We start from the raw sequence: 25,690 nt of genomic DNA, 5'->3' as shown, positions 1-25,690 counted from the left end.
ATCTCTTCAAACAAAATATGTATTTTTTTTATTCAGCATTAGTTTTTTGTTTACATTGTTCTATTTACAACATGGATACACATGAAGAAAAGAAAACAAAAAAATTTAGGACTTTGTCATTTTAAAATCAAAGTAAAATCAAGGTTTAAAATGTGAGTGAGTCTATCTGTCTATCTAATAACATCTAGTATTTAATGGGGGAAGGAGGAGGAAGAAAAAGACAAGAATACAATGACAGCAGAATACACCAGGAAGTCACGAGTAAGACAAAGAGGTGAACAAATGGAACAAGCAAGTGCACTATTGAAGACAGAACAAAGAAAACTTAAAGCTGATGAAATGTAAACGTCACAAGAACAGAGACACGTCAGACTGCAGAGTAAGTACAGAAACAATAAAAATAGTAGTAAAGGATGGGCATGGGTGGACCTTTAACTATGTAGGCTATAACATCAATACTGGAAAAAAAAACAATGAAAAAAATGTTTTTGTTTCTCTCCAGACCCTGTTCATAGCTTGTGTAGCACCTGCAGGCCTACCTACCATACCCAACAGCTGAACTTGTTATAGATGATGATAATGGTGATGATTCAAGTATAATAGTCTGTTTTCAGCAGGGTGGGGTCGGGCTGTGCAAGTGTATTTGTAGCTCACAGGGAAAGGAAGATCATGAAGCTTTTCTCAATTATCATACAGGATTTGTGAGCATATATGTTGGTTGGATGTTAAGTCCTCAGCAACTTTGACAGGTTAAGTGATAGCATTTATTCTGTTTCCTTTAAATACATACATATATTGTCCATGTGCTATGCTTTATTAATTTGGTAAACTCTCTTTGCTAGAATGCCAGTTGTGGTTGCAATTTAAAACGTTAGAACGTAGATGTCTGGGCTATGCTGCTGGAACAATGGAGGTAAATACAGAAAGTGTGGCCTGGTGGTTCAACTGGAAGTCTCATGTTAATGAGATCTTTATGTCCCCTGTCCACGAGGACCTGCCCTTCTGAAATGTCCATTAGCAAGATACTGAATCCCCACAAACTCCAAAGATCCTCTTCCAGCTCGCCCTGTACTTTGATCTCTTCAACGGGGGTTCAAGAAAAGACTATTTCACTGCAGGGATCAGTGTCACTTTTGACACAGTATTATTCATTGTAGAAGTAGTTGGGTTTACCTTTGTTGTCTACTACTAAGTCACTCTTTCACCCTCCTTACACCATTCCTCTATCTGATTAAGTAAAATAAAGTGGAGTGGATTGACACATAAGATGATAAAAACAGCTACTGACAACTTCAGTCTTATTACACTATATACACTTAGAATGGTGACTTCAAAGAATGGCAAAAAAGCCAGTGGTTGTTTTTTGTTTGTGGGCTAAAGTATACGTCATTTGTCTTGTTTCATCCATACACTCACACACACATCTAAAACAGCAACAAGCACACATACACATGTAGTCAAGCATACACAAGTATTTGCATTATAAAAGGAAACATACAGAATGTGAATCATTCACATTCAAAAGTTAATATAATTACATAAGGTCTACCTACATAAGGTCTAACTGTACATAGACCGCCATAGCTTAATCTAACAGACTTTAACTTGCAGAAGAGAAGCAATGAATGGATTTCTACCTGAACTGTGTAACTTAAAACTAGCATTTGCAACATACAGTATGTTAGAAATTATCTATTGAATGAATCAGAGGAATGATGCACAAAGTCAAGTGTAGCACTAAAAATGACAATCAAGTGATGAATCCTTATTAATCAATAAATAGATGAGATACGATGCAGAATGAAGATATGGGACTAACGAAGCAAGACATCATAAATCAATAATGCTCTGACTCATCCCTGAGCACATTTCTGATCTGGCTCTGCCTATCCACAGTATCCCCGGTATCATCATTATTATATATTTGGATGATAACATGATCACCCTTTTCACACTGATAAGCCCAACAAAGTTCAATTAAGTTATACTCTACCAGAGCAAACTGTCAGTCAGGAGATAATGTGGCGCTGCACAGCTAAGTGCAGTCACAGGATGGCACTACCGTGTGAAAAGGGAGAAATTTAAAATATTTTCAACACTCTGATTAGTTTGAAACAAGACCGCCATGAATACTGTGGATGATTAAACTGCAGAAAGCATAGACCTGTGCAGACTTATAATGACTGAAGCTGTTAGTCTTTGTTTTGTTTATTTCACCAATATGAACTTAGACGAGGGAGTGTACATCTACCATAATGCTATCACACTATTGACACATGAAATAAATTAAAAATTAGATTAAAAAGCTCCATCATTAAAATGTATTTGTACAGTAATGACAAGATGTTTCCTCTATTTACAGGTTACCAGACACACGTAGAAGCAGAGTTTGCAGTTAAAAACATTAAATCCTAACTATTTCAAAAGTTATCCATTGGTTTGCTTGTTTTGTTCTGAGGATGAGTAGTTGGCGCTCAGGATTTCCCTTCTTCATCATCCTTCCATTGGTAAGGAAGCCAGGAAGATAACAGGGAACTTGCAGGAGAAATGACGCACATGAAAAAACAATGTCCTCCCAATGTGTCTTTCCTGTGTTTGATCCTCAATGACTTTCCAATTTGGTGTTGTATTGCAGCTTCTTTTATTAGTTTTCATTAAATTTGCTTCAGTTCACACATACACATACACCCACACAGACACACACAGACACACACACACACAGATTTTGAGCACCCGATGCCTTGCTCTGTTCCCACATGATGCATTGTGTATCCTATAGCATCGTGCTCACTCTGAGTAGCAGTTGCCTCTCAACACAGACCTAAGAACAGCTTTCTCTCAAAGGTTTTATTAACCCACTAAACTAAACCTAGAGCTGAGTCCTTGGGGCAACTTCTTCCTCATCCCTTTTGGTCATTCAAAACATTAATTCAGCTTTTTCTCGATTTTCAAGGAGCCATTGCGTTTGTGTTTCCCGTTGGCCATGCTCTCGCTATGGCAATGTCCATTGGCCATGTTACCATCATCCCTGGGGACACTACCTCCTCTGCTCTGGTCCCCAGCCTTCCCCCTCAGCAATCTTACCAACCGTCGCAGGGCAAAGACGATCAGAGCCAAGGCAGCCCCTACAGTGAAAATCACATCCAGCAGGAAGTACTGGTAGGGGGACACCTCGTATACGGCGGAGCGCAGGTGGTTGGCACCGTGGTGACGTAGGATGTAGCTGATCCAGTAGACAGCCCTGGTCACAGGATGGCCTGGCTGGTCTTTGTGAATGTTGGAGAGAGTACGTGCTTGTTGGCGGTACCTGGGTAGGGAGAGAGACAGAGGTTGGAAACAAGGATATAAAGAGGCAAGTCTTTATGGGCATGCTAGAGGGCACAAAGTCATGAGAGCACAACCATATGAAAGAGAGATGAAGATGATTCCATATGTGGTCACTAGATGGCACTAATGAACAATAACACTAATATACAAAGCATGTGTGTGTGTGACTGTGCATACAAGGCTTATACATCTAACCTGGTGTCTTTGATGACGCTGGTCAGGGCTGTGTAGAGGTCTTCCTCGGTCATGTACTTCCAGTGTAGCATGATACCCATACCTTTGGCTGCCACACGAGTCATGGTGTCATAGTGGTCTCCAAACAGGGGCACACCTACCACCGGCACCCCATGATACATGGCCTCGTAGATGCTGTTCAGGCCACCATGGCTCAGAAAGGCCCTTGTGTTGGCGTGACCTAGATGACAGGTGGAATGAGGGATGTTATTTTCCATGTGTAGGTATTATGTTCATTAGTCATTTTTGACAGGGTGCCTTATTTGCTAGATTATTTACAGTTTATACTGTAGATCCCACTAACTGCTGCACACTGAGCAGTCTCTCACTGTTACACCCCACTACATGAATGTGGGGGGAGAGCGGTTTACAGTTAGAGGAACACAGAAGATCTGTGTGAGTATGTGTCTCTATCATTTCTATAATTAACTAAGTACCTAGTCAGTGTTTTTATTAAGGTAGGAATTTTAATGTAAAAGCTTTACTTTCTCTATACCCATTTCAACAATTTAAAAAAGATGTAATTCACCTAAAACACAGCAAAAATTAATTTCCCTCTCAATCAGGGTCATATATATATAAACTCAGCAAAAAAAAGATGTCCCTACTGTGAGTACTAAGACAGAGCTACAGGGAGACAGGAAGCACAGCTGATCGTCCTCGCAGTGGCAGACCACATGTAACAACACCTGGATAGGATCGGTACATCCGAATATCACACCTGCGGGACAGGTACAGGATGGCAAAAACAACCACAAGAACTGGCCAGTCTGGTGCAGTACATGAGGAGGAGATGCACTGCAGTACTTAATGCAGCTGGTGGCCACACCAGATACTGATGGCTACTTTTGATTTTGACCCCCCCTTTGTTCAGGGACACATTCCATTTCTGTTAGTCACATATCTGTGATAATTGTTCAGTTTATGTATTAGTTGTTAAAACTTTTAATGTTCAAACAAATATTTGCATATGTTAAGTTTTCTTAAAATATAAAAGCAGTTGAAAGTGACAGGACGTTTCTTTTTTTGCTGAGTATATATACAGTTTAATAACCTGGCCAAAGGAAGAGATAGAGGCCACTGATAGCAAGAGAAAAAAGCTTCTCACAATGCACAGAGGGTTTCACCCCAAGTCCAGCACCCTGATACTATACACTAAGCGGAAGGAGGGTGGCCAAGGACTAGTGAGTGTCAGAGACACTGTCCAGGATGAAACAACAAAGATCCAAGAGTACGTCAGGAAGATGGCTCCAAGTGATGACCTGCTAAGTGAATATCTCAGGCAGCAGTAACTCGAAAATGAAGAGGCAGGGGAAGAAGAGGAACCATCACGGAAGGACAAGCCCCTGCATGGCATGTACCACCGACAGATGGAAGAAGTGGCTGATTCTGGGAAATCATACCAGTGACTGGAAAAGGCTGGTCTGAAAGATAGCACAAAGGTACTTATCATGGCAGCACAAGTACAGGGGCTAAGCACATCATCAATAGAGGCCGGGGCCAGTCCAACACAAAACAGCGGGGTGTAAGATGCAGGCAGGTACAGCATACATGGAACATAGTCTAAATCCACAAGGTTCCACTTCCGGGAAATTCCACCAGATGTCACTCTTTTCCGCCGGATGTCCGTTACCTTGCGCTTTCTTTGTGTTGGAATGTTAAACTCTGGTCGATATGTGAGGACTATGGTTAACTGCTCCTCAGATCTCTGCAGGGTAAAAACGAGACAGCTAGCTGCACTATCTGTCCAATATGAGTTTTCTGTTGCACGATTAAAATAACTTTTGAACGTACACGTTCCACCAAAACAAGTTGCTTCCCAAGGCTATTTTGCAGCGGCACCGGTAGTGATTGGTTTATAAACCAGAGCATGTTTTTCTCCCATCCCGGGATGCTGTATGGACTCGCCAGGCCCTCCTCCGCAGCGCTGTGCAGGAAGGTCTGGCAAAGCGAGACTAGGAACGCCATAACCAAGTGGCTGGCATAGTGTAATGAGTGTAAGTTGTGAAATGAAGTCACAAGGTTAAACTGGAAGGCACCTCTAAATGTGGCTGACAAATGACAGAGTTAAGATCCTGTGGGACTGATCAAATGTTGATGGACTAACTAACCAGACATCATGGTGGTCGTCAAACAGCAGAAGAAGGCAGTTGTGATAGATGTAGCAATCCCAAGTGACAGCAACATCAAGAAGAAGGAACACTAGAAGCTTGAAAATACTAAGGGCTTAGAGAGGAGCTAGAATAGATGTGGAAAGTGAAGGCAACATGGGTTCCAGTGGTAATTGGAGCACTCAAGGCTGTAACCCCAAAACTGGAACATGGCTCCAGCATATTCCAGGGACAACATCTGAGATCTCTGCCCAGAATAGCAGTCCTAGGAACAGCTAAGATACTGCGCAGAACCCTCAGGCTCCCAGGCCTCTGGTAGAGAACCCAATTGCTTGGAGGAGGGAAAAAAAGACCACCCAGTATGGGGCAGGTGGGGAATAATTTTTATATACAGCAACTTTCCTATCCAAAGAGAACACAGTTACTCACAGAAACTCATAGACTTGAACTATAACCAGTTTATTTCCTCTCAATAGATAAATTTAGTTGGAGAGCATGCTTCAGTTAAAACTAACCCACAACTGTTATATATATTTAACATATACTTATATTGGTGATGATAACTATATTTTGAAGGAATGGTGATGCTGTAGTTAATAAAAATGTACATTTAATGCCAATGAATGCACTTTGGTGCAACACAGTAATAGCTTAATAAGTTGTACTGTTTTGTGGTGAACTGTCCCTTTAAACTTCCACTTACTGACCTACCAGAAAGCCACACAGGCGTAATGTCGCAGTATTCACAGGCTTGGCTAACCACGGTGCTATTACACCAATGCAGAATACAATGCTTTCTGTCAATATCTGAATGTTGTTGTACATTTCTCATTCCTGACAGGCACATAGTGGCTTACACATTCACATTCTACCCACCACTGTGGTGGAAGTAGGTATGGGAGGAACCCAGCCACACAAAACCTAGTCCACCACACCATCAGTAGGAACATCTCATATAAAAACAGCAAACAACAGCTATGTGTTAAACATGCCTTGATCCAGACAAATACATTTCAGTTCATATGATTATATACAATGCATCCAGTTAGCCAGTTTGACTGTTAATAAGAGAAATAAAAGGGGTATAGTATGTGGTGTCATCGAAATGTACTCACCTAATAAGTCATTCTGAGGCATCCAATCAACAAGCTTGGTGTTGTTACCAAGGTTACTGGGTGGAACTCCAGAGAATCTAAGGAAGAAAAAAAGAAAATAATGATGATATATTTTATTTTACCTTTTAGTAGATTATGATGTCATTACAGTGTGCGAAAGCCAACAAAATCCCTCACTGGATATTCACACAGTATTTTATATTTATTTCATATCTGTCAGATATGTGCAAATGTCTTTTATCTACTCCCTAAATACCGTTGTTGGAGCATTATCTGTAGGTAGACCTACACTTTTATTTCAACTGTTTTGTGACTGTTGATTTGCTAAAAGAAGACTTTGACATTCTGGATAATACACTTGTTCGCTTTCTAGCCGAAAGGTCAAAGAGAACATCGATACCACACTCATGTCTGCACAGTGAATATGAAGTTACAGCTAGCAGTCAGTTAGCTTAGCTTAGCATGTTAGCACACAAACTGGAAGCAGGGGTAAAGAGCTAGCCTGGCTCTGTCCAAGGGTTAACAAAGGCCACATACAAGTACCTCCAAGGCTCACTAATTATCACGCTATATCTCATTTGTTTAATCTGTACAAAAACCGAAGTGTAAAAATGACATCAACGTGTTTTACAGGGGGTGGTTACCACAAATTTCCATGAATTTAAGAAAGTGAATCTGTATTTCCCAAAATGTTAAACAATTCCTGTAATTTAGTTTTTCTGCTATCAGTTTATTAGTAACCAAGATAGCCATTATACTAGCTGTCTGAGGCTAATGTGTTGCTAATAGAACATTCTGTTGGGCTAATTTATGTATTTTACTCTTTTTACCTTTGCTCTTGTGGACTCTATTCGTGTTTCTACTAGATGAATACAGTGTTGTACTCTTAAATAGGTACCAAATGTTGCTCTTTCATTGGTGATACTTCTCAGCATGAGGGACATGCATAGTGAGGGCAGCGGATGTACAATATGTATAGTGGGTACAATATATACTGTACAGATACTATATACAGAGGGCTAAATAAATTGAGTCCAATATTTACATGATGCAGAAAGTGAACAAAGGGGAATTCAACAGTGATATCTTGTTCCATAAACAAAAAGTTCTTCGCTTGTTCACCCAGACATTTAGGTTTCAACCATTTGTCTTCTATGGATAGTGGTGGATGTGTACAGCATTGTGTGTATGTTTGTTGGTGTCTGTGGTTGTGTGTGCGGAAGCATTTTCCAACAAATGCAGCACACAATACATATGCATGCAACATTACGACCCCCATCCGTCCATCTCTGTCTCCTTCCCTCCCAAACCCAAAGTCTTTCATCTCTCTTTCTCTCTTCAACAAAGCACCAATTCACTGTCCTGCCAATCAAAGCCTACATTCATGCAGCCAATTATCAATGACACAATTCATTTGGCCTGGTCCCTGTCCCTCTCATCAGCCCTCTTCCTTTTTCCATTTGTTTGGCAGGGCCACTGAAAGCCAGATTACCATTCAATGTCATATGCAATGTATTGGGGCTTACAAGAGGTTCCTGCCTGTAGCTACAAGTTTAAGATCATTGTCTCACTTCACCTATAGACCTGGTCAGATACCTCCATGTGGAGGATCATTATCTGATATCTTCCTGTGAACAGTCAGTGCTTGAGATTAGCTTTTGTCATTTTCCTAACTAAAATGAAAATGATTACAAATTACACAAATTATCACAAATTATTACTCACACATGTTGCATGCCAAGGCAACTCCAGCACCCCTCATAACAACACACAATACCTGTTGCCCAAAAATCTGGTAAGTGCTCTGACAACCACAATCTTATCCTCTTAGATCGCACCAGGGATTTTTCCCAGCTCTAGCCACTAAAATGCATGGAGTTCTCCAAACCCACAAATTCAGTCATATGAGTGTCTGTTGTTGAGCCCTGCTCCTAGCATGCCACGGTATGCTGCTTTTCCCCCAGCTCTATACACTACCTAGTGCTTCCTATTCTCTTTTCCATGCAAAAAAAATTGCAAATATTGCAGACACACGCACAAAAAGTGAGTACAGACAACCAATGAAGATAAGCAGTCACACACTTAAATTACTCCTGTGTTAATTAAGGCATACAGGGTCAAATGTTGGTATAAGGCTTTAGTAAATACATGCAAATACAATGGGAACAGTTCAAGAGTGCGGGTATTTTTGCTTTGGTTGTGTTAAAGGGGCCATAGTCCACCTGAGCTTGATTTTTCTCCCTATTAGCTCCCAATGGTTGATTTATATTCCAATTACTGTCCGCCAACAGACTTCCTACCTAATTAAGTAAATCTCTGTCATCTTTGTAACCTTTACCTACTTAATTTCCTCCTCTGCCTTGTGATTCATATCAACTTCATATTATCCTCTACTAATGTATTAATTTTTTTTTCTGGAAAAAAAGAACAATACATTTTCTAATTCTGTCTCCTTCCTCCTTATCTCATATCCTCACGCTTCTCCAACTCACATGATCATTCTTCTGACCTCTCTTTGAGGTGTCAATTAATGGGTAACTCTGAACATAATCCAACATTTTTATGTTATTTGTCATGTGTGCAGTCTAGAAATAAAATGTCTGTAAACTACTGCACTCGTTTGCACACATTTGAATGTCACACACTGTGCCAGGAGGAAATTTAATGGAACAACGTGATTGATAATTAGTTCCAACTGCACCTTTGTATATTTTTATGTACGTATTTACTCCCCATTGTATTACTTGTATATAGGGTCACTACAACTCAGCAAATGTGCAATATCCAGAAGTGCAATATCTCAGCTATTTTACTGTTTTTATAGGTCACAGCAAATACATAGTTTTTATCCCTAATGTGTGTGTGTATATATATATATATATATATATATATATATATATATATTATAATTATTTTTTATTATTTTATTATTATTTTATTTTATTTTAATTACTGTTTGATATGTGCCAATGCATCATTAGGATTGCTACTGAATTTTGTTGTACAATGATGTGCAATGACAAAAAAAAGGAATCTATTATTGGTTACAATGTATTAACTGAAAAAAGAGGATCCCTTGTCAACAATATTCAAAGTTGAGTAATCCATCTCCATTGGGTCAATAATAACATAAAATATTAAACTTATAACTGGAGTGCTTGGGATAATGCTAAAACTAGAGCTAAAACTGTAACAAAATAGAAGAAAAAAACTGAACTGAAACTAAAAAAGCTTAAAAAATAACTACAGTAAAACTGGAATTGAAATCTACAGTATAATCCAAATAAAAACATTTTAAAACAGTAATTATCTGGCACAGAGATACATAACAAATGTTACTTAGCCATGCTATCAGTTATGGCATAATTGTAAATTGTGTAGTGTGTTTGTACAAGACCTTCACCTTCACCTACCTTTGCACACAGGCACATGTCTCTCATGTATAGGCAAGGCAAGGCAGCTTTATTTGTATAGCACATTTCAGCAACAGGGCAATTCAAAGTGCTTTACATAAAACATTAAAGAGCAGTTAAAAAACGATTTAAAAAAAAAAGATTACTTAAATATTAACCCAGCTACACCATATACCTATAAAAAAAAGTCCGGTTTGGGAGCCGCATGTATATATGTACTAGGATCATGGCTTTGTTCCTGCAGTTCTTAATTATGCATTCCTTGGACATCCCAGAAAAGATATACCTATATAAACAAATTGCATTGTCTCATAAGGATTATGCAACTTCAAGACAGTCAGTTTTTAATCTAATTAACTAGTCCTTTGCCCTCTATGGAACAGAAATGACACAAAAACAATGTGAATGTGGTCAATGAATCACAATCTCTTAAATATACTGAGATAAGAGTAAAGGATTAACAGTTTCATGGATGGAATTTTAAAGCACTGTGACACTAGTAGTCACTTTTTTTCTTTTCTCCTCTATCAGCCCCACTTGCCCCTTCTCTTATTTTTCGTTTCCTGCTCAGGTCATAGTCAGTGTATCATTAATGTTACAAGTGTCACTACATAACCAACCATTTAAATCACACCTATCTCTCTAACTGGGCAACCACAAACTGTGAAGGACCTCTTGTTATGAGTTCATCCTGAACACGAACATCTGCATTCATGGTGTATACACTGTGACGGACACATGCATGCACAGATACTGCGACATTTTTAGTTTCCCCATCACAGACACATGTAGCCTGCCTCATGGCTGCAGCAAATGACCTACAATGTCATGTTATCACACCACTGTAGCTAACAGGAACCCTAAACCCTATTTTCCAGTGGGCATGTCACGACCCCCGCAAGCAAGGCGGGCATTCAAATCAATTCTTGATAATTCACCAGCCGCGCCGCGTCCCAGAAGTGTGCGTGAAGCGGCTCTCCGCTCTGCTTAAGATACACGCCAGGTCTATTTTCACGCGAGCCGCTGGCCGTTCAGACAGCCGGTCAGGAAGTGACACAGTCATCCAGTCAATTTACCAAAACACACCCCCCAATATTGTATTTGTCTCCTATACTGCCATGGCCCACGAGAGATTCATCTTGGAGGTGGAAAAACAAGGATAAGACATCACAGATCCTTTTTATAAGGACAACGCCAGAAAAGAGAAGGCATGGAGTTTAACTGTAGGAGTGCATGGAGTGGAAAGTAGATACTAGCTTAATAAACACAGGATTGTTCTGTAAAGCACTTGTAGAGACAATAAAATCTGCGGGTCAGGCAGCAAGACGCTCCGCTTCTGAGACGCTCCTGGTGTAGTATGGCGCGTGGCGGAGGACAAAACAAAACCACGGCGCAGCCAGACGCAGCACAGACGCGCCCAGTGGAAAATCGGGGTAAGACATAACACAAGCATGCGTTATTTGTTTGCATGTTCATGAGACACCGAATAGTGTGTTTAACTGAGCAAATGTTCTGGATAAATCACTCTTATGTGACTTTGCTAAATTAAATCAACTGGATGACCTCAGATAACACCCTCAAACAAGTGTGAGGTGGTAACATGGACATTGGTCTAAAAACAAAGACCGAGGAACAACGTGCTGCCTTTATTTTACAATGCCTCATTGAACAGCAGTAACATAGCTGATTATGGGGCTGCATATAAAGTAATAAAATAAAATTCTGATATCCTCTGACATTCAGAGGCCCCAGAGTGCCGACTGGAGGAAATCCAGTAACTTGAAGCTCACCAGAAAACCTGTCAGAGTGACAGCTGTGTCCTGTATAAGTGAGAAAAAAAGATACTTTACCTCCAGATGACACGCTGGGGCAGCCTGGCGAGGGCTCCTGCTAGTTTGTGAGCAATGTCATGGGAAAGGTACTTGACCCCAGCTCCAAATGACACAACCACAAAGCCATGCTCCGCTGTGTCATTCACCCACACCTCAAAGTCCTGTGGGAATATGAGAAAAAGATAATGACAGCAACAAAAAAGAGCAAAATACATTGTTTCTTCGCCATTGAGAAAAGATTTACAACAATACAATGCAAACACTACTATGCTATGAAGCACATATTTTTCCTCCCTTTTTACCTCACCAGTCCCTTCTTTCATAGTAGATTCAGTCATATGTATTTTGCAAGCATTCAAATAACCCACATTGGAGACATAATGTGATCATTGCAATTTAACAGCTGGGCTCCATCTCAGATTAATTTTAACCCATTAAATATAAATAGCTGACACCAATAAAACAGACCCTTCGCATAAACTTTGAACACTGTTGTTAAAGATAAATTAAAGTGAGATGTCATAGATCTTACTGCACTTTTTTTAATTATGTTGTAATTTGAAAAGCAAAAGGCATATAAGCAGAGAGTCCCAGACTATAAACCCCCTTAACAAGTGCCATCGTATCATATTGCAGCTGGTGAAAATATTTAAAATTAAACTAACTAAATTTACACTAATTCAATTCAAATCCATGAACTTATAAAAATGTCCACAGTAGAAGTTTATCAAGCAAGACACAGAATGTCTAATGCATGAAGCTGTTAAATGTGTTTAAGTTAATGCCTCAGAACTGCAAGTAAGGATGTGCTGAGCTTGCATTTTGCAATTTGGTGCCTAGTATTGCATAACACATTATCATTTGATATTCTGACATTAATAAATAATGTTGAAAGTCCATAAAGCAACCAATCTGAAATGCTGCCTGTTGCAATTTGCTTCAAATGCAAAAATTGAACAGTAGCATATTTTTGCAAAAGATCACCATTTTTCACAAACCCTTCATTTGTACAAAATGAAAACTGTGTGCATTACCTTGATAAATTAATTAATATAAAAATAAAAACTACACAAATGTTGGTGTATTATGGGAACGGTGGTCTGGCATTGCCAGTGTTGGTCATCTTACTTTAAAAAAGTAATTAGTTACAGTTACAAATTACTTCTCCCAAAAAGTAATTGAGTTAGTAACTCAGTTACCACATTGTAAAAGTAATTAGTTACTCAGCAAAGTAACTGTGAGGTTATTTTTTATGTTCTATAACGCTATTATGTTCTATAACATCCTTGCAATCAATGTGTTCAGCTCGGCCTTGGTCACCTGTTGCTGACCTGAAAAATCGAGCGTTGCTTGTTTTAACAGAGTGGCTCCGTCTCCTTTGCTGGAGCTCACGCTAGCTGCATTTGGGCTTGGGGTTGGGTTAGCAGCAGCAACAAGTGTCGTGTTAGCACACATGTGTTGATGTGAGGTGCTTCATAAGATTCAAGTTGCTTGAGGCAGACGTGGATAAAGTCTTTTTTCCTGGGCATAGCGTGCATGTTACATAAACATTCTTGGCTTTAATTTCAATGAGCGAGAAGTAGTGCCGGTACTTCCAGTTCGAGAACGCTACCTTTGAATTTCCCTGGCTCGTCGCCATTGTCGCGGTCTTGTGTTTAGTGGTAGTCAGAGCCATAGACTGTATATAAGAATGCACCAACAGATCCAATTGCTCTGGACGGAGACCAGTGAAGGCCCTTAGAAGCACTTTTCCGGTGAGCGCTGAGCGTTACTGCACAGCCTCCAACTGAGAGAGACGACGTAAATGTGACGTGAGCAACGTGTCTGAAAGTTGGAAGTCTTCTGGTAGCTGTGCCAAGAGAAATCTCAATCATTCCCAATCTAGCAGAGACGGAGAGCGTAGGTATATGTAAGGAGATAACATAGGCACAGGCTAATTATTGCTAACTAAAATGCTAGTTAACATTAGTAATTGCACTTAAACAGCTAATGTGAGCCGAAACTGACTATATACGGTAATTCCTCTACTATGCGACAGTAAGTCGCGTGGTTATGACACAATCGTTAGCCTATTTTTATAAAAACATCTGCTACGGAGCCATAACGTGAGGTACAAGGTAATGGAGCCTTTTATACATTGTCATGTTTCTTTAGAAATAAACAATGGACAAGTAGAGTCTTTAAACGCTTCAGATGTAAAGTTATTCGCTGTCAAAGTGGCGCCAAAATGAATGGCAGTCAATGGAATGCTAACGGGGGGTGATCGCTTTGTAGCATTAAAATGGCGTCATAGGAGGTTCGCGGTCCAAGGATAGGCTTACCCCCTTGTCTGGTAGCTGTCAAGGGGGTAAGCTTCGCTTCAGAGCTCGAATCTCCTATGGCGCCATTTTGATGCTACAAAGCGATCACCCCCCGTTAGCATTCCATTGACTGCCATTCATTTTGACGTCACTTTGACAGCGAATAACTTTACATCTGAAGTGTTTAAAGACTTTATTTGTCCATTGTTTATTTATAAAGAAACACAACAACGTATAAAAGGCTCCATTACCTTGTACCTCACGTTATGGATCCATAGTATACGTTTTTGTAAAAATAGGCTAACGATTGTGTCATAACCACGCGATTTACTGTCGCATAGTAGAGGAATTGCCGTATAGTACAGGAGAAGGCAGTTTGGACTTACATTAGCTGTTTAAGTTTAATTACTTATGTTAACTAGCATTTTAGTTAGCAATAATTGTATTGTATCCATGTTATCTCCTTACATATACCTACGCTCTCCTTCTCTGCAAGATTGGGAATTATTGAGATTTCTCTTGGCACAGCTACCAGAAGACTTCCAACTTTCAGACACGTTGCTCACGTCACATTTACGTTGTTTCTCTCAGTTGGAGGCTGCGCAGTAACGCTCAGCGCTCACCGGAAAAGTGCTTCTAAAGGCCTTCACTGGTCTCCGTCCAGAGCAACGGGATCTGTTGGTCCATTCTTATATACAGTCTATGGTAGCTGTTGCAACGATGGGAAAAAGTAATTAATTAGATTACGCCGTTATACTTAAACGCCGTTACTCCCAACACTGGGCATTGACAGACCTGTCAGAGTGACAACATTCCTAGATATGAGAAAAACATGCTCTGGTTTAATGGCATTTCTTTTAAACCAATCACAATCGTCTTGGGCGGCACTAAGCGCCAGACGCAGAAACGGTGCCTCTGCAAAATAGCCTCGGGAAGGAACTTGTTTTGATGGAACATGTGCAAGTAGGGAGGCGAGCTCTGGAATTAAAACGGCTGTTGAGTGTGTGATCAGAATTCTACTCAAAAAAAAGATGAATATAATTTGATTGTTGGTTCTAGCTCGGAGGAAGTTTTCCCAAATCGACCGGAGTTTAGAATGGCAACACAAAGAAAGCGGAAGGTGAGGGACATCTGGCTGAAATTGAGGGACATCCGGCAGAACCTCTGACGGCACCGGAAAAGCATGGCTGAGTGAATTTCTTTTGTGATGCGCAAAGAAAACGCAACAGCAGCGGGTCTTTCTAGAAACAAGATCCCTGTTACTTTGAGTAATCCACAGACCTCACTGACAACTCTTTTGTTTTTACCTATTTTCTCTAGAAGAAATAGCCCCAAATCTTACAATTGATAATCAGAAGTGGAGGTATGAACTGATGAGCATTCATCAAGTTAACATTAAATGAGAGTATATCGCACATATGACACATGCCTTTGGTGTGGGAGACCTGAGTTCAATTCCCACTGTGATACATCAACCAATGTGTCCCTGAGCAAGACACTTAACCCATAGTTGCTCCAGAGGTGTGCGGCCTCTTACATATGTAGCAACTGTAAGTCGCTTTGGATAAAAGCTTCAGCTAAATGACATGTAATGTGTCCATGTTTGTTTGCTTTGAGACACTTCCTTTATTTAGATCCAAGTCGGATATATCAGAGAGCTCCCAGTCGTAATTACAACTTAGATATTGACATGAACAGTATTTGCAAGTCTGAAACTGGTTAATATGGTAACATCTCTATGAGGTAAATGCAATTTATCACATTACTTTGTCATCATTTCCTTAATGAAGTTGGGTGACAGGGTTAAAGTTAGGGAAGAAAACTACAACTATCTCATTGGAAAACTAAAAACCCCATGAGCACTGTTTACATGATTAAACATGTAAAAGTTTACATCTGCTAACTATCCTACCTATGTTCATTGGTATACTGTAGCTTTTGTCTATCAAAAAGGTTCTGGAACATTTTAAATGTCAGCACAATAGTTAAATCAAAAGAAAAGGAAGGAGGCCTGCGGTACATATCAGTTTCTACTGACAGCGTGAGGCAGTGAAAACATGACACGCCTTTGGAAGAATAAAGACAATGTCCTCCTCCTCCTCCTCCACCTCCTCCTCGCACCCTGTTCCTGTTTTAGGTTTCACTCAAAGGAGTTGTCTACATATCTTAGCAAAGTTTGGCAGCTTCTGGTAAGTGACAATGTATGGACTGACAGTGTGAGGTGAGGGAGAAGCCATGTTGGAGGGATAGAAGTGGAGGACAAGTAGAGGGAGGGAGGCCAATGGTCCAGCTGCGGCAGCTAAGGCTGGCCCTGGCACAGAGCAACATCAGGGGTACACTGGGTTCTGTGTCCCAGCAGCGCAGCCCTACTGTCCCTACAACGCAGCCTCAGTGAACCTATAAAAGAGTCTCAGTGTCCCCAGAGCTCTGCCCAGAACAATGGCCTCGTTCTCCCTCCACTTCTATTATAACTCCCTCCACACAAAAAGGCCACAATGCTCCTTATTGGCTGAAGTGGCATTCCAACACCCCCCGCAGCAGATACCGGCGGCCCGCTCTCTCAGCGTCCGGACGCTGGACTAACCCGCCCGTCACCACCCGCCTCTGCTCTCCATGACTCCCCTCCCTCTCTGCTGAAAATCTACCGCGTCCAACCCAAACCCATTCTCACCCCAGCATCGTCGCCTATAAAGGATCGCTTTGTAGCAGGATTGATAATAAGAGGTACTAATGATAGGCGAGACAATGGGGACAAGCAAGGGTAGATACAAAACATACTGAAACTCAGTCAGACTGTTAAGACAGGAGAGGGGAGATAATACGAAGAAAAACGTGTTTGTGTATTTTCTGTATGTGAACTTACAAAGAGCTTCATCATACACGAGTGACAAAAGTGGTGGCTTGATTCCGCCCATTAACAAAAATGTTCTCTTGAATGGGATGTAAGTAGGCCTGTAACAATTGTTACATAATTGTCTAATCGCAATTTCTTTTTACGTAATCCGACATTTCTTTGTTTAACCGCAATTAATTGCTAACATTAGCTAAGGTCCTAAGAGGTATGACTGGTGATTGTAATTGTCAATTTTATGTTCATTCAAGAAATAAATTCAATGTTTTATGATAAAGAAGCGTGGTTTACTTCAAAGGCTGTGTACTTGTGTTTTTACATTATCTGGGTCACATTACAGTGATATAACCAAAAGATATATACTGGGATTCATTCAAAACTTTATATTTTTGAAAAAGTAATACATAAATAAATATTTTTAAATTTGACTGAAAGAGACAATTATATTGTTAATCGCAATTATTTCTGAGACAATTAATTGTACAGTAAAATTTGGAATTATTACAGCTAGATGTAAGAGGTAAGAGTTACCACCACTTTTGCCCAAAACATGACAAAAAAAACATGAATAATTAACTGACATTAATCAATAAAAAACAATTGGTAGAAATTTGATAGATTTATGCAAAAATAATAAAACAAATGAAAGAACAAGTTCTTCCTGTTGCTTTTATATCAAAGTCCTTTAGGGCGCACACACAGAACATACATACTGAGAAAGGCAGAGCCTGAAACGTTCATGTGTGCAAGTGTGATGGTTAATGGTCTAATAAAAAGACAAATGTGTAAATGCACGAAACTATACTTATATGTAATTCAAAAAGGATAAACTTCTCTGAGTGAAGACAGAGTAAAGCACAACAATATGGCTTTCCATCCTGCCCAAAAAAACATACTACTTTTGCATAATGTCATAGTTACCTGTTACTCTGTTACCATGAATACGCCATTGAATTGCAGTGCTTTTGTCACCAATGGCACAGTACCCTCATTTTATGTTCCAGTCATACTGACATCAGAGAATTTTCCATATGGGTAATAACTATCCCTTCTCCTTTTTCTGGGTGCATTAGGCCACTGTGGGAAATGTTTAATATTAATGACCAGGACTGATTTATGGATTGTATATGACATTTGAATCAATGTGCTGAAGTACCTTGATGTGTCATGTATTTACTTAGTTGGATTAGCCACAAACAGACATTGCCGTCTGGTTATTTTAAGTTTCTCACTTGATTTGCCATTGATAATCTACTACTCTTACACTCTTGTACATGAGACCATACAACCATGACACAAAAACTTCTGTCTGTCTTTGCAAATCTCTCCATGTGCTTGTCAGCTGCCTGTGTGTCTCTCAGTAATTCTCACCTGTGGAAGTGGATTGGGGGGCTTGGTAAGGATGCCTCCTATGTACACCACATGTGGCAGGGTGGGCCTGGGGAACTCCAGAGCCAGGTCAGTGCATAGCATCCACAGCCGGCTGCCCTGCACCAAGTCAGACATAGCCACTTGAGGCTTCACTCCATGTTTCTTCATAATCCGGTCATACTTGGGTAATGCAATATAACGGACTCCAAAGCGCTGCACCAGGTAAACAGCTGTGTTGGCGATCCTCTGGACCAGAGACATGCGGTCTGTCAGCAATGAGTTGAATTCGGGTACATATGAAAGTGGGGCTGGGGCGCCCGCCTCTGCAGGGTACCACAGGCCTGTGCTGAACACGGCATATTTCACACCCAGGATATGAGCGATCACAAAACCACACATCTCATTAGGGTCTACCAGCAGCAGGTCAAACTTGGCCTCCTTGAGGCGGGTCATTACCTCAACACTGCCAACGACAGCATCACAGTTCTGAGAGTAGTGGTCAAGTATATCAAACAGTTCCAGAAATGTCAGGCGGCCTGAGAAGATGTTGCTGACTTTTGACTGGAGGAAATTGTCAGCCGTGGTGCTGTTAAAGATTCCTGGGTAGCGCTGCAAGTGGTAGTAAGGGGAAGGGGGCACCCCACGACCCTCTGAAATTAGAAAGTGGGTCTCATGGCCCTCCTGGTGCAGAGCCGTGGCCAGCGTCTTGAAAATGTAGAGGTGTGATTCAAACATGATGGGTGGGACCACGATCACTTTAGCGGCCCATGATGCACTGGGACTCCAGGTGAGGAGGCCAAGGAGGAGTAGTAGTGAAGAGGGTAGAAGCATGGCTGAAGTTATAAAGAAATGAACAATGTTAACGCCTGACATTTCAATAAGGACAAAGGAATGAGGACAAAGAAGTGTCATAATACAGATATTAATCAATGTTGCTCAGCAGGTATAGAAACATCCTAGATTAGTATTGGGTTAAAGAAATTATTCATACAGCCATTATGTATTTAATACTGAGAATTATTTAGGGAAAATGGGGCCACATTTTTCAGTCACCCATGATGCAAGGAGGCAACTCTGGAAATTAATGTAATGCTCTAAACACCTCTTCATCTCTCCTCAATCTGTGCACAGCCATCACTGACATGGTGTGGGTAGCAGCACTAACGTCACTCTTAACCTCCAGCAACTCTATTCACAAACGCAACCACAAAGAACCATTATCATGCCACCATGTCATAGCCTGTGCTCGATATGCCTACACTCTCCCTCTAACTTGGATTAATCATCAACCCTGGACACCTCTTTATGGACAGCTAATGAGTATTCAGGTTCTCCTAATTTACAATGACTAACCCATGCTCTCCTTGCACAGGGGGTTACACACAAATGTACTGACCTTTGGTAGGGAAATGTATAAATGATACTCCATGATCAAAGTGTGACTGTGACTTTGGTGTCTGTGCCTAATAGCAAAATGAGTACTCCAAATGTTTAACTAAAGACAACATAACAGTGTGACAGCAGACTAATTTATTGGCCTATTTACATAATGTGTAGCCTACAAGCTCTCATTTTGAAATGTTGGAGATAGCATACATCTGTTTAAATATGGTGCTTCAGATTATCTGCTCATAACTTTAGACAAGGCCAAAATAAACTGATGTACTGAGGGCTTGTAAAGAAGGATCTTGCACAATTGTTACACATGTGTTAGCATAGTACTAAGTAATCAACCTTAACATACACCTAGTTAAGCAAATAAATAAATTGAGAGAGGTCCAACCTTGCTGTTCCCTGTGTGGGGTTTAGTGTTTGTGTGGATTTCAATCCACAGTCTAAAGACCTGAAGATTAGGGAAATAGGACAGTTGAACTGCCTGTAGGTGTGGATGTGATTCTGCATCTGTATGTGTCACACTTGCAACATGTCCAGGGCTTAGCCTGCCTCTCGTTCAATGTGTTCTGTGATAGGCTGCAGCACCCTGCGATCCTCAGAACAGTATGTAGTTGTAGTCTCTCAGCCGCACAAGATATATCTTGCATCACGCTTTATCGTCGTGTAATAGCTCTTTAGGTTACGTCTGAATCTATATCAAATGGCATGGCCCATAATGTTTCCGCTGACCATCTCCTGATAGCATCTTAAAGGTGCTCTAAGCGATGTTGGGTGACGTCACTTCTTGTTGACGTTCGAAGTATTGTCAAACAAAACTGAGGCTAGCTCGCCCTTCCCTCCTCCTCATCCCGTCACCTCCCCCTCCCTTCCGCACACTAAACCCCCACACCCAAATCCTTCTTGTTGGTTATTGGCTGGAACAGTTTGTTATGTTTCGTGGTGCAGGTTGGCGCAGTTTGTTTTTGTTGCCCATTGTGGAGCCTGGGCTGTCTACAGAGACTGCGTTGTTTTACAGTGTGTTCAGGGGACAGGCAGCTAGCGGATAGTGAGGAGATGTTTGCTGTATGTGACAAAGCTGAGGCCTGGTGGGAAGAGGACTCAATGTGGCCACCATTTTGTTTAGCATTGTCCTGAGGATATCGTTACAAACACTTCTCAGCCCCAGACTGTTGGCGGTAACTATAGAAACCAGCCACTGTCTACCAAGGACTGTGATGCGTCATGACTTAAATTACTAACAATGGAGTCTGGTTACCCTGCGCACAGGGAGGGCTGAGGAAATGATCTGGATTGAGAGAATTAAAGGATGCGAAATGGGTGTGAAGACAAAGTGGAGATGAATGAGGCACAATAGTTTATATAAAAAGAAACATATTTTAAAGTTAAATAAGGAAGTTACTTTAAGCAGATTAGAGCTGGGAGGTATATCAATTTGATACTGTGATATGAGACATCAGTTTAACAGCTACATTACTATTAGTGAAACAAATGTCTGAACCTATAGCCGAGTGAAATTTACAACCAATACCTCTACCTGCATGCATATCATATTAACATTACTTATTGTTCTATTTTATTTTATTACTTGTGAGTCTATTAACTCCAACTCATAAATATTGTGTACAAGCAAAAGCCAACAGCAAAATATATTTATACTTTCTTTTTAAGTTTTACTCTGCATCCACTGTATTTTCACCTTTTATATTTTCAATCCTTTTTCCATCTTCTTCTCCTTAAATATACAGTATCAACAATAATAGATACATGATAAAAACAAATTACATATTTTCTTAATGACATTCATTTATATCATTATGCAAATGTGCCATTGTGTGTTATAGGTCACGTTTTTCGCCATACTGGTCTGCTTTATATTGACAGTTCAAACTCAGACTCAAAAGATTTTGTAAAAACTACCTCACAGATGAGTTAACTGCAAAACAAAACCACTTAGGCCTCAACAAACAAAATGTAAATAATAATAAAAAATCTAAATAATTAGAAACTAGATCATATCGCTGCTATCATCTCAAATTAAATGCCTTGTATCGCAGCTTTCAGTTGTATAATATTGAAAATCAAACCAATTACAACTTTCACATGAAGCTATTTAAATCTATTTAGTGTGACACAAGAAGGTAATTATACAGTGACTATCACTCTATAATCTGGACCAACATTTTCTTGGTTAAGCGCAGCAGGAGGAGCAGCCTTGCTGCTTCCACATTGGGGGTTTATTAGCTCATTGCACCTTGTTGAGAGGGGAGATATGACTTCCAAGAATTGATGATAAGTCTAACACAACTCAGTCCAAGCAGTTTATTCTGCCTCACATCTTTCAAATAAAGCGTAACTAATCTTAGGTTTGCTTGTTGCAAAATAATCCAAATGTTGTCCCCTTGGAACACCTGGGTAGCTCACCTGGTAGAGCGTGCGCCCATATATGAGGTTTACTCCTCAACGTAGCGGCCGCAGGTTCGACTCCGACCTGTGGCCCATTGCTGCATGTAATTTCTCATCTATCTCCCCTTTCATGACTTCAGCTCTCCTCTAAAATAAAGACCTAAAATGTCCCCCCCCCGCCCAAAAGAAAAAATGTCCCTTAAAGGCCAAGATTGGCAAGACTAGTGCATGTGTCACATTAGCATTAATTAGCTCAAAGTATGTTATTAAATCAAACATGAATGGTGGAGCCCAGAGCAATTTGTAGTTAAATTAAGCTTTTAGATCTTTGGTGGAAAATAAAGTGAATCGGAAAAAAACACTTGACTTTGCCAAACTAAGGGTTAAGAGGAGCTGTTTATAATGGCAACATGGTCTCTCTGCATGCCCTTATAACTTTAAGCATCTATCATCAGCATTTTATATTGGATATAGATAAAGCCTACTTGTTGAATTATCATTGCAAAATTGCCTACTGGGCTTTCATCATGAGGAACCCAATTTCACATTAACTCTAGTCAGTCCAATGCTGTTTTCAATGGAACTCTACAGACCAGATAGACATTCAACCACATTCCTTCCACCTATCTGCCATATTTCTTGACATGTCCCTGCTGACTTTGTACTCTCTTTACCTCCGCCACAACACAACCATCGACACACAAGAACAGGTACGACAGGCTCTGTCTTACCAAGTATTGACAGTTGGTATAACAAATAAAGCAAGGGACTGAGACAAAGCAGCAAGGTGTCCAGTAACCATCCACAGTATCTCATTAACCTAATGCACTGCAAAAAAAAGAAGCACTGATGAATTTGAGGAACGGTTGCAAACAGGGATGTAGAGGTAAAAAGTAGTAAAATATCCATACACAATATATTCTGTCCATAATGGTAATTTCTGAAATGAAATTTATCATGAAATTAGGATTGACAACCTTAATACTTGAGTACACAATTTCCCAACTGTGGCAGCCAGCCTCCTTTTAGATGGGTTTATCCTTTTATCCCTTACTGTAAAAAAAAAAAAAAAAAAAAAAGGTTAACCTCTGGGTAAAGGCACACCTCATAACACAAATAGTTTGAGTGCTCAAGCAATACCACAAAAACATGTCTGGAGATTGTTTTAGGTTTGGTGCAACAAGCAGAACAGGTGCACTGGTGTAAGAAGCAAAAAGAAGCACTGCATTTAGGCGAAATAGGCTTTGGAGTGTAGTGCGTCTATACTTTTCAGATCATATAGGATAGCCAACTGGACATAATTTGGGGATTCAGATCGAGCAGTTACCTCCTAACAGCTGTAACTGAATCATACAATTGTGTGTACAATCTCTATATCACAAATAAAACTCTGATAATAACTGTAAACGCATGCCATTAGGCCTACAGCCTGGCAGGATGGGGGTGTTTAATGACAGTGTTTGCTTGTGTGGCTTTTTTGGAGTTTAATATGCAATTAAAATATCTGCAATTAAAAAGCTCAACAGGGTCTAACACAGAACCCTAAATCTGATAATCCAGAAAGCAAAAATAGCATGTAAAAACGCTTTTAAAATGCTATGATGCAATGCAAAAATATCAAAGTAAAACTGTGGCCTAATAAAATATACCCATGGTGATGCAATAAAAGATCAAAATAATATCCGAATCAATCCATTCGCAAAGGACACGAACGCAACACAGAAACCTGGCTACGCCTGCTCTCAGGAGGTTTCTACCTTCTCACCTGAGCGTTCAGTAAAAACATCAAACAACACGGTAGAGTTGCTGTCAACTTAAATAATATCAAGTTACTCTTTGGAACTATAAGCGTGGAAAAAAGTATGAAAAAGATGTTTTGTAAACCAGGCTGAGTTTACGATACACCTGTTGTGTCACGCACTTAGTTCGCGTGTGTTTACCTTACCTTGTGGCTTGAATGTTGCTCGGGTCAGGTGGGGTGGTGATACTGCAGTAGGCAAGGTCTAATTTTCGAGGACGCAAATTAAAGTGTCGAGGAAGTCAAACACACAAAAAGTGGTGAGGAAAAAATGACAGTAAAGTAAAATGTGTCCCCGAGTATCGAAGACGAGCAGAGGGAACATTAAACTCCCAGTCCCTCTCACAGGGACGGTGAAAGGCGGGACTAGCAGTGTGCGAGATGGGGGGGGGGATTTTGTGGTTGGTTGAGTAAAGCACAATAAGGGTGAGTGGGGAGTATCGGCCCATGTCTCTGTTACAGGTGACTCTATCTGTGTTTATACTGTCAACAATTGGGATGAATGTAGCCTATAGGCTATGTAGGTAAATTTGGATTGATAAAGGAGGCCAACAACTGGCTACCTTTCTCTGACTGACATAGGCTATTTGTAGGATTAAATTAAGGATAAATTATACATTGTGATTAGATTATAGGAATAGATTGCCTCTGAGAGAGAGAGGCTTGAGTGTTTATCTCAAAAGTTAATTATTACTGAGTTGTGTTGTGTAGTTGTAGACTACCAGTGTTGGGAGTAACGCGTTACAAAAGTAATACAATTACAGTAATGTATTGCTTTTTGCTGTAAAGCAGTAATATAATGCATTACTAATTACATTTCAGTAATAGTAATTATACCCGTTACAATCTCAGTAACGCGAGTTACAACGCATTTTAACCCGACATTTAGTGGTGTTTTTTTTTTTAAGAATTCACCAACACCATATTATTATTGCATATTACCATTTCCTAATAAGGCACCTTTTATACCAGCTTTATACCTATGTAAATTGTTCGGCTGCAACTAACAATTATTTTCATTATGGGCTAATCTGTCGATTCATTTTTGCAATGAAATTATTAATTATGTGGCCTAGCTTGTAAAATCTCAACAAAATGCCAATCACAATTTACCAGAGCCATGGTGACGTGAGCAACAAAACTCCATATTCAGTTTACAATGATATAAAACAGAGAAAAGCTGCTAATCTAAACATTTGAGAGGCATAAACCAGAGAATATTTAACATTTTTGTTATATAAATAATATAAATAACTTTTAAATAACTGATTTATCAATTTAAAAAATAATACATATGGGTAATCTGTTAACAAATGTAAAAAAAAAATTACATTCTATTAAACCGTTTAGTCTGTAGCTTTAAATGTAAGTAGAAAGTAGTCATCAAGTCTGCAGTTATGTTACGTAATAAATGGATAAGTGTAAGTAAGTGGTCACATGGGGATTTTTCACAACCTGGAAATTATTCGTTTTAATGGCTTCTACCTGATTTATAAAGCAAAGTAAACTATAGGAGTAGTGTGTGTGTGTGTGTGTGTGT

At 40.0% G+C, this 25,690-nt stretch overlaps 1 protein-coding gene across 1 annotated transcript; it reads right to left on the bottom strand.

Annotated features, from left to right (window-relative positions):
- On the bottom strand, positions 1 to 24,533 carry ugt8 (UDP glycosyltransferase 8). Its single transcript, XM_031302760.2, has 6 exons — positions 24,298 to 24,533; positions 18,555 to 19,387; positions 12,051 to 12,193; positions 6,788 to 6,864; positions 3,523 to 3,742; positions 1 to 3,307 (listed from the first exon to the last, which is right to left on the bottom strand). The coding sequence occupies exons 2-6, from the start codon at positions 19,383 to 19,385 to the stop codon at positions 2,926 to 2,928; spliced, it is 1,653 nt and encodes a 550-aa protein (XP_031158620.1). The 5' UTR covers positions 19,386 to 19,387; positions 24,298 to 24,533; the 3' UTR covers positions 1 to 2,925.
- Positions 24,534 to 25,690: the final 1,157 nt, after the last annotated feature.

This window comes from Sander lucioperca, chromosome 4 (assembly GCF_008315115.2).
Source record: "Sander lucioperca isolate FBNREF2018 chromosome 4, SLUC_FBN_1.2, whole genome shotgun sequence".
NCBI lineage: Eukaryota > Metazoa > Chordata > Actinopteri > Perciformes > Percidae > Sander > Sander lucioperca.
The sequence above is the reverse complement of the archived record's forward strand: the minus strand, read 5'-3'. Positions and strand labels throughout refer to the sequence as shown.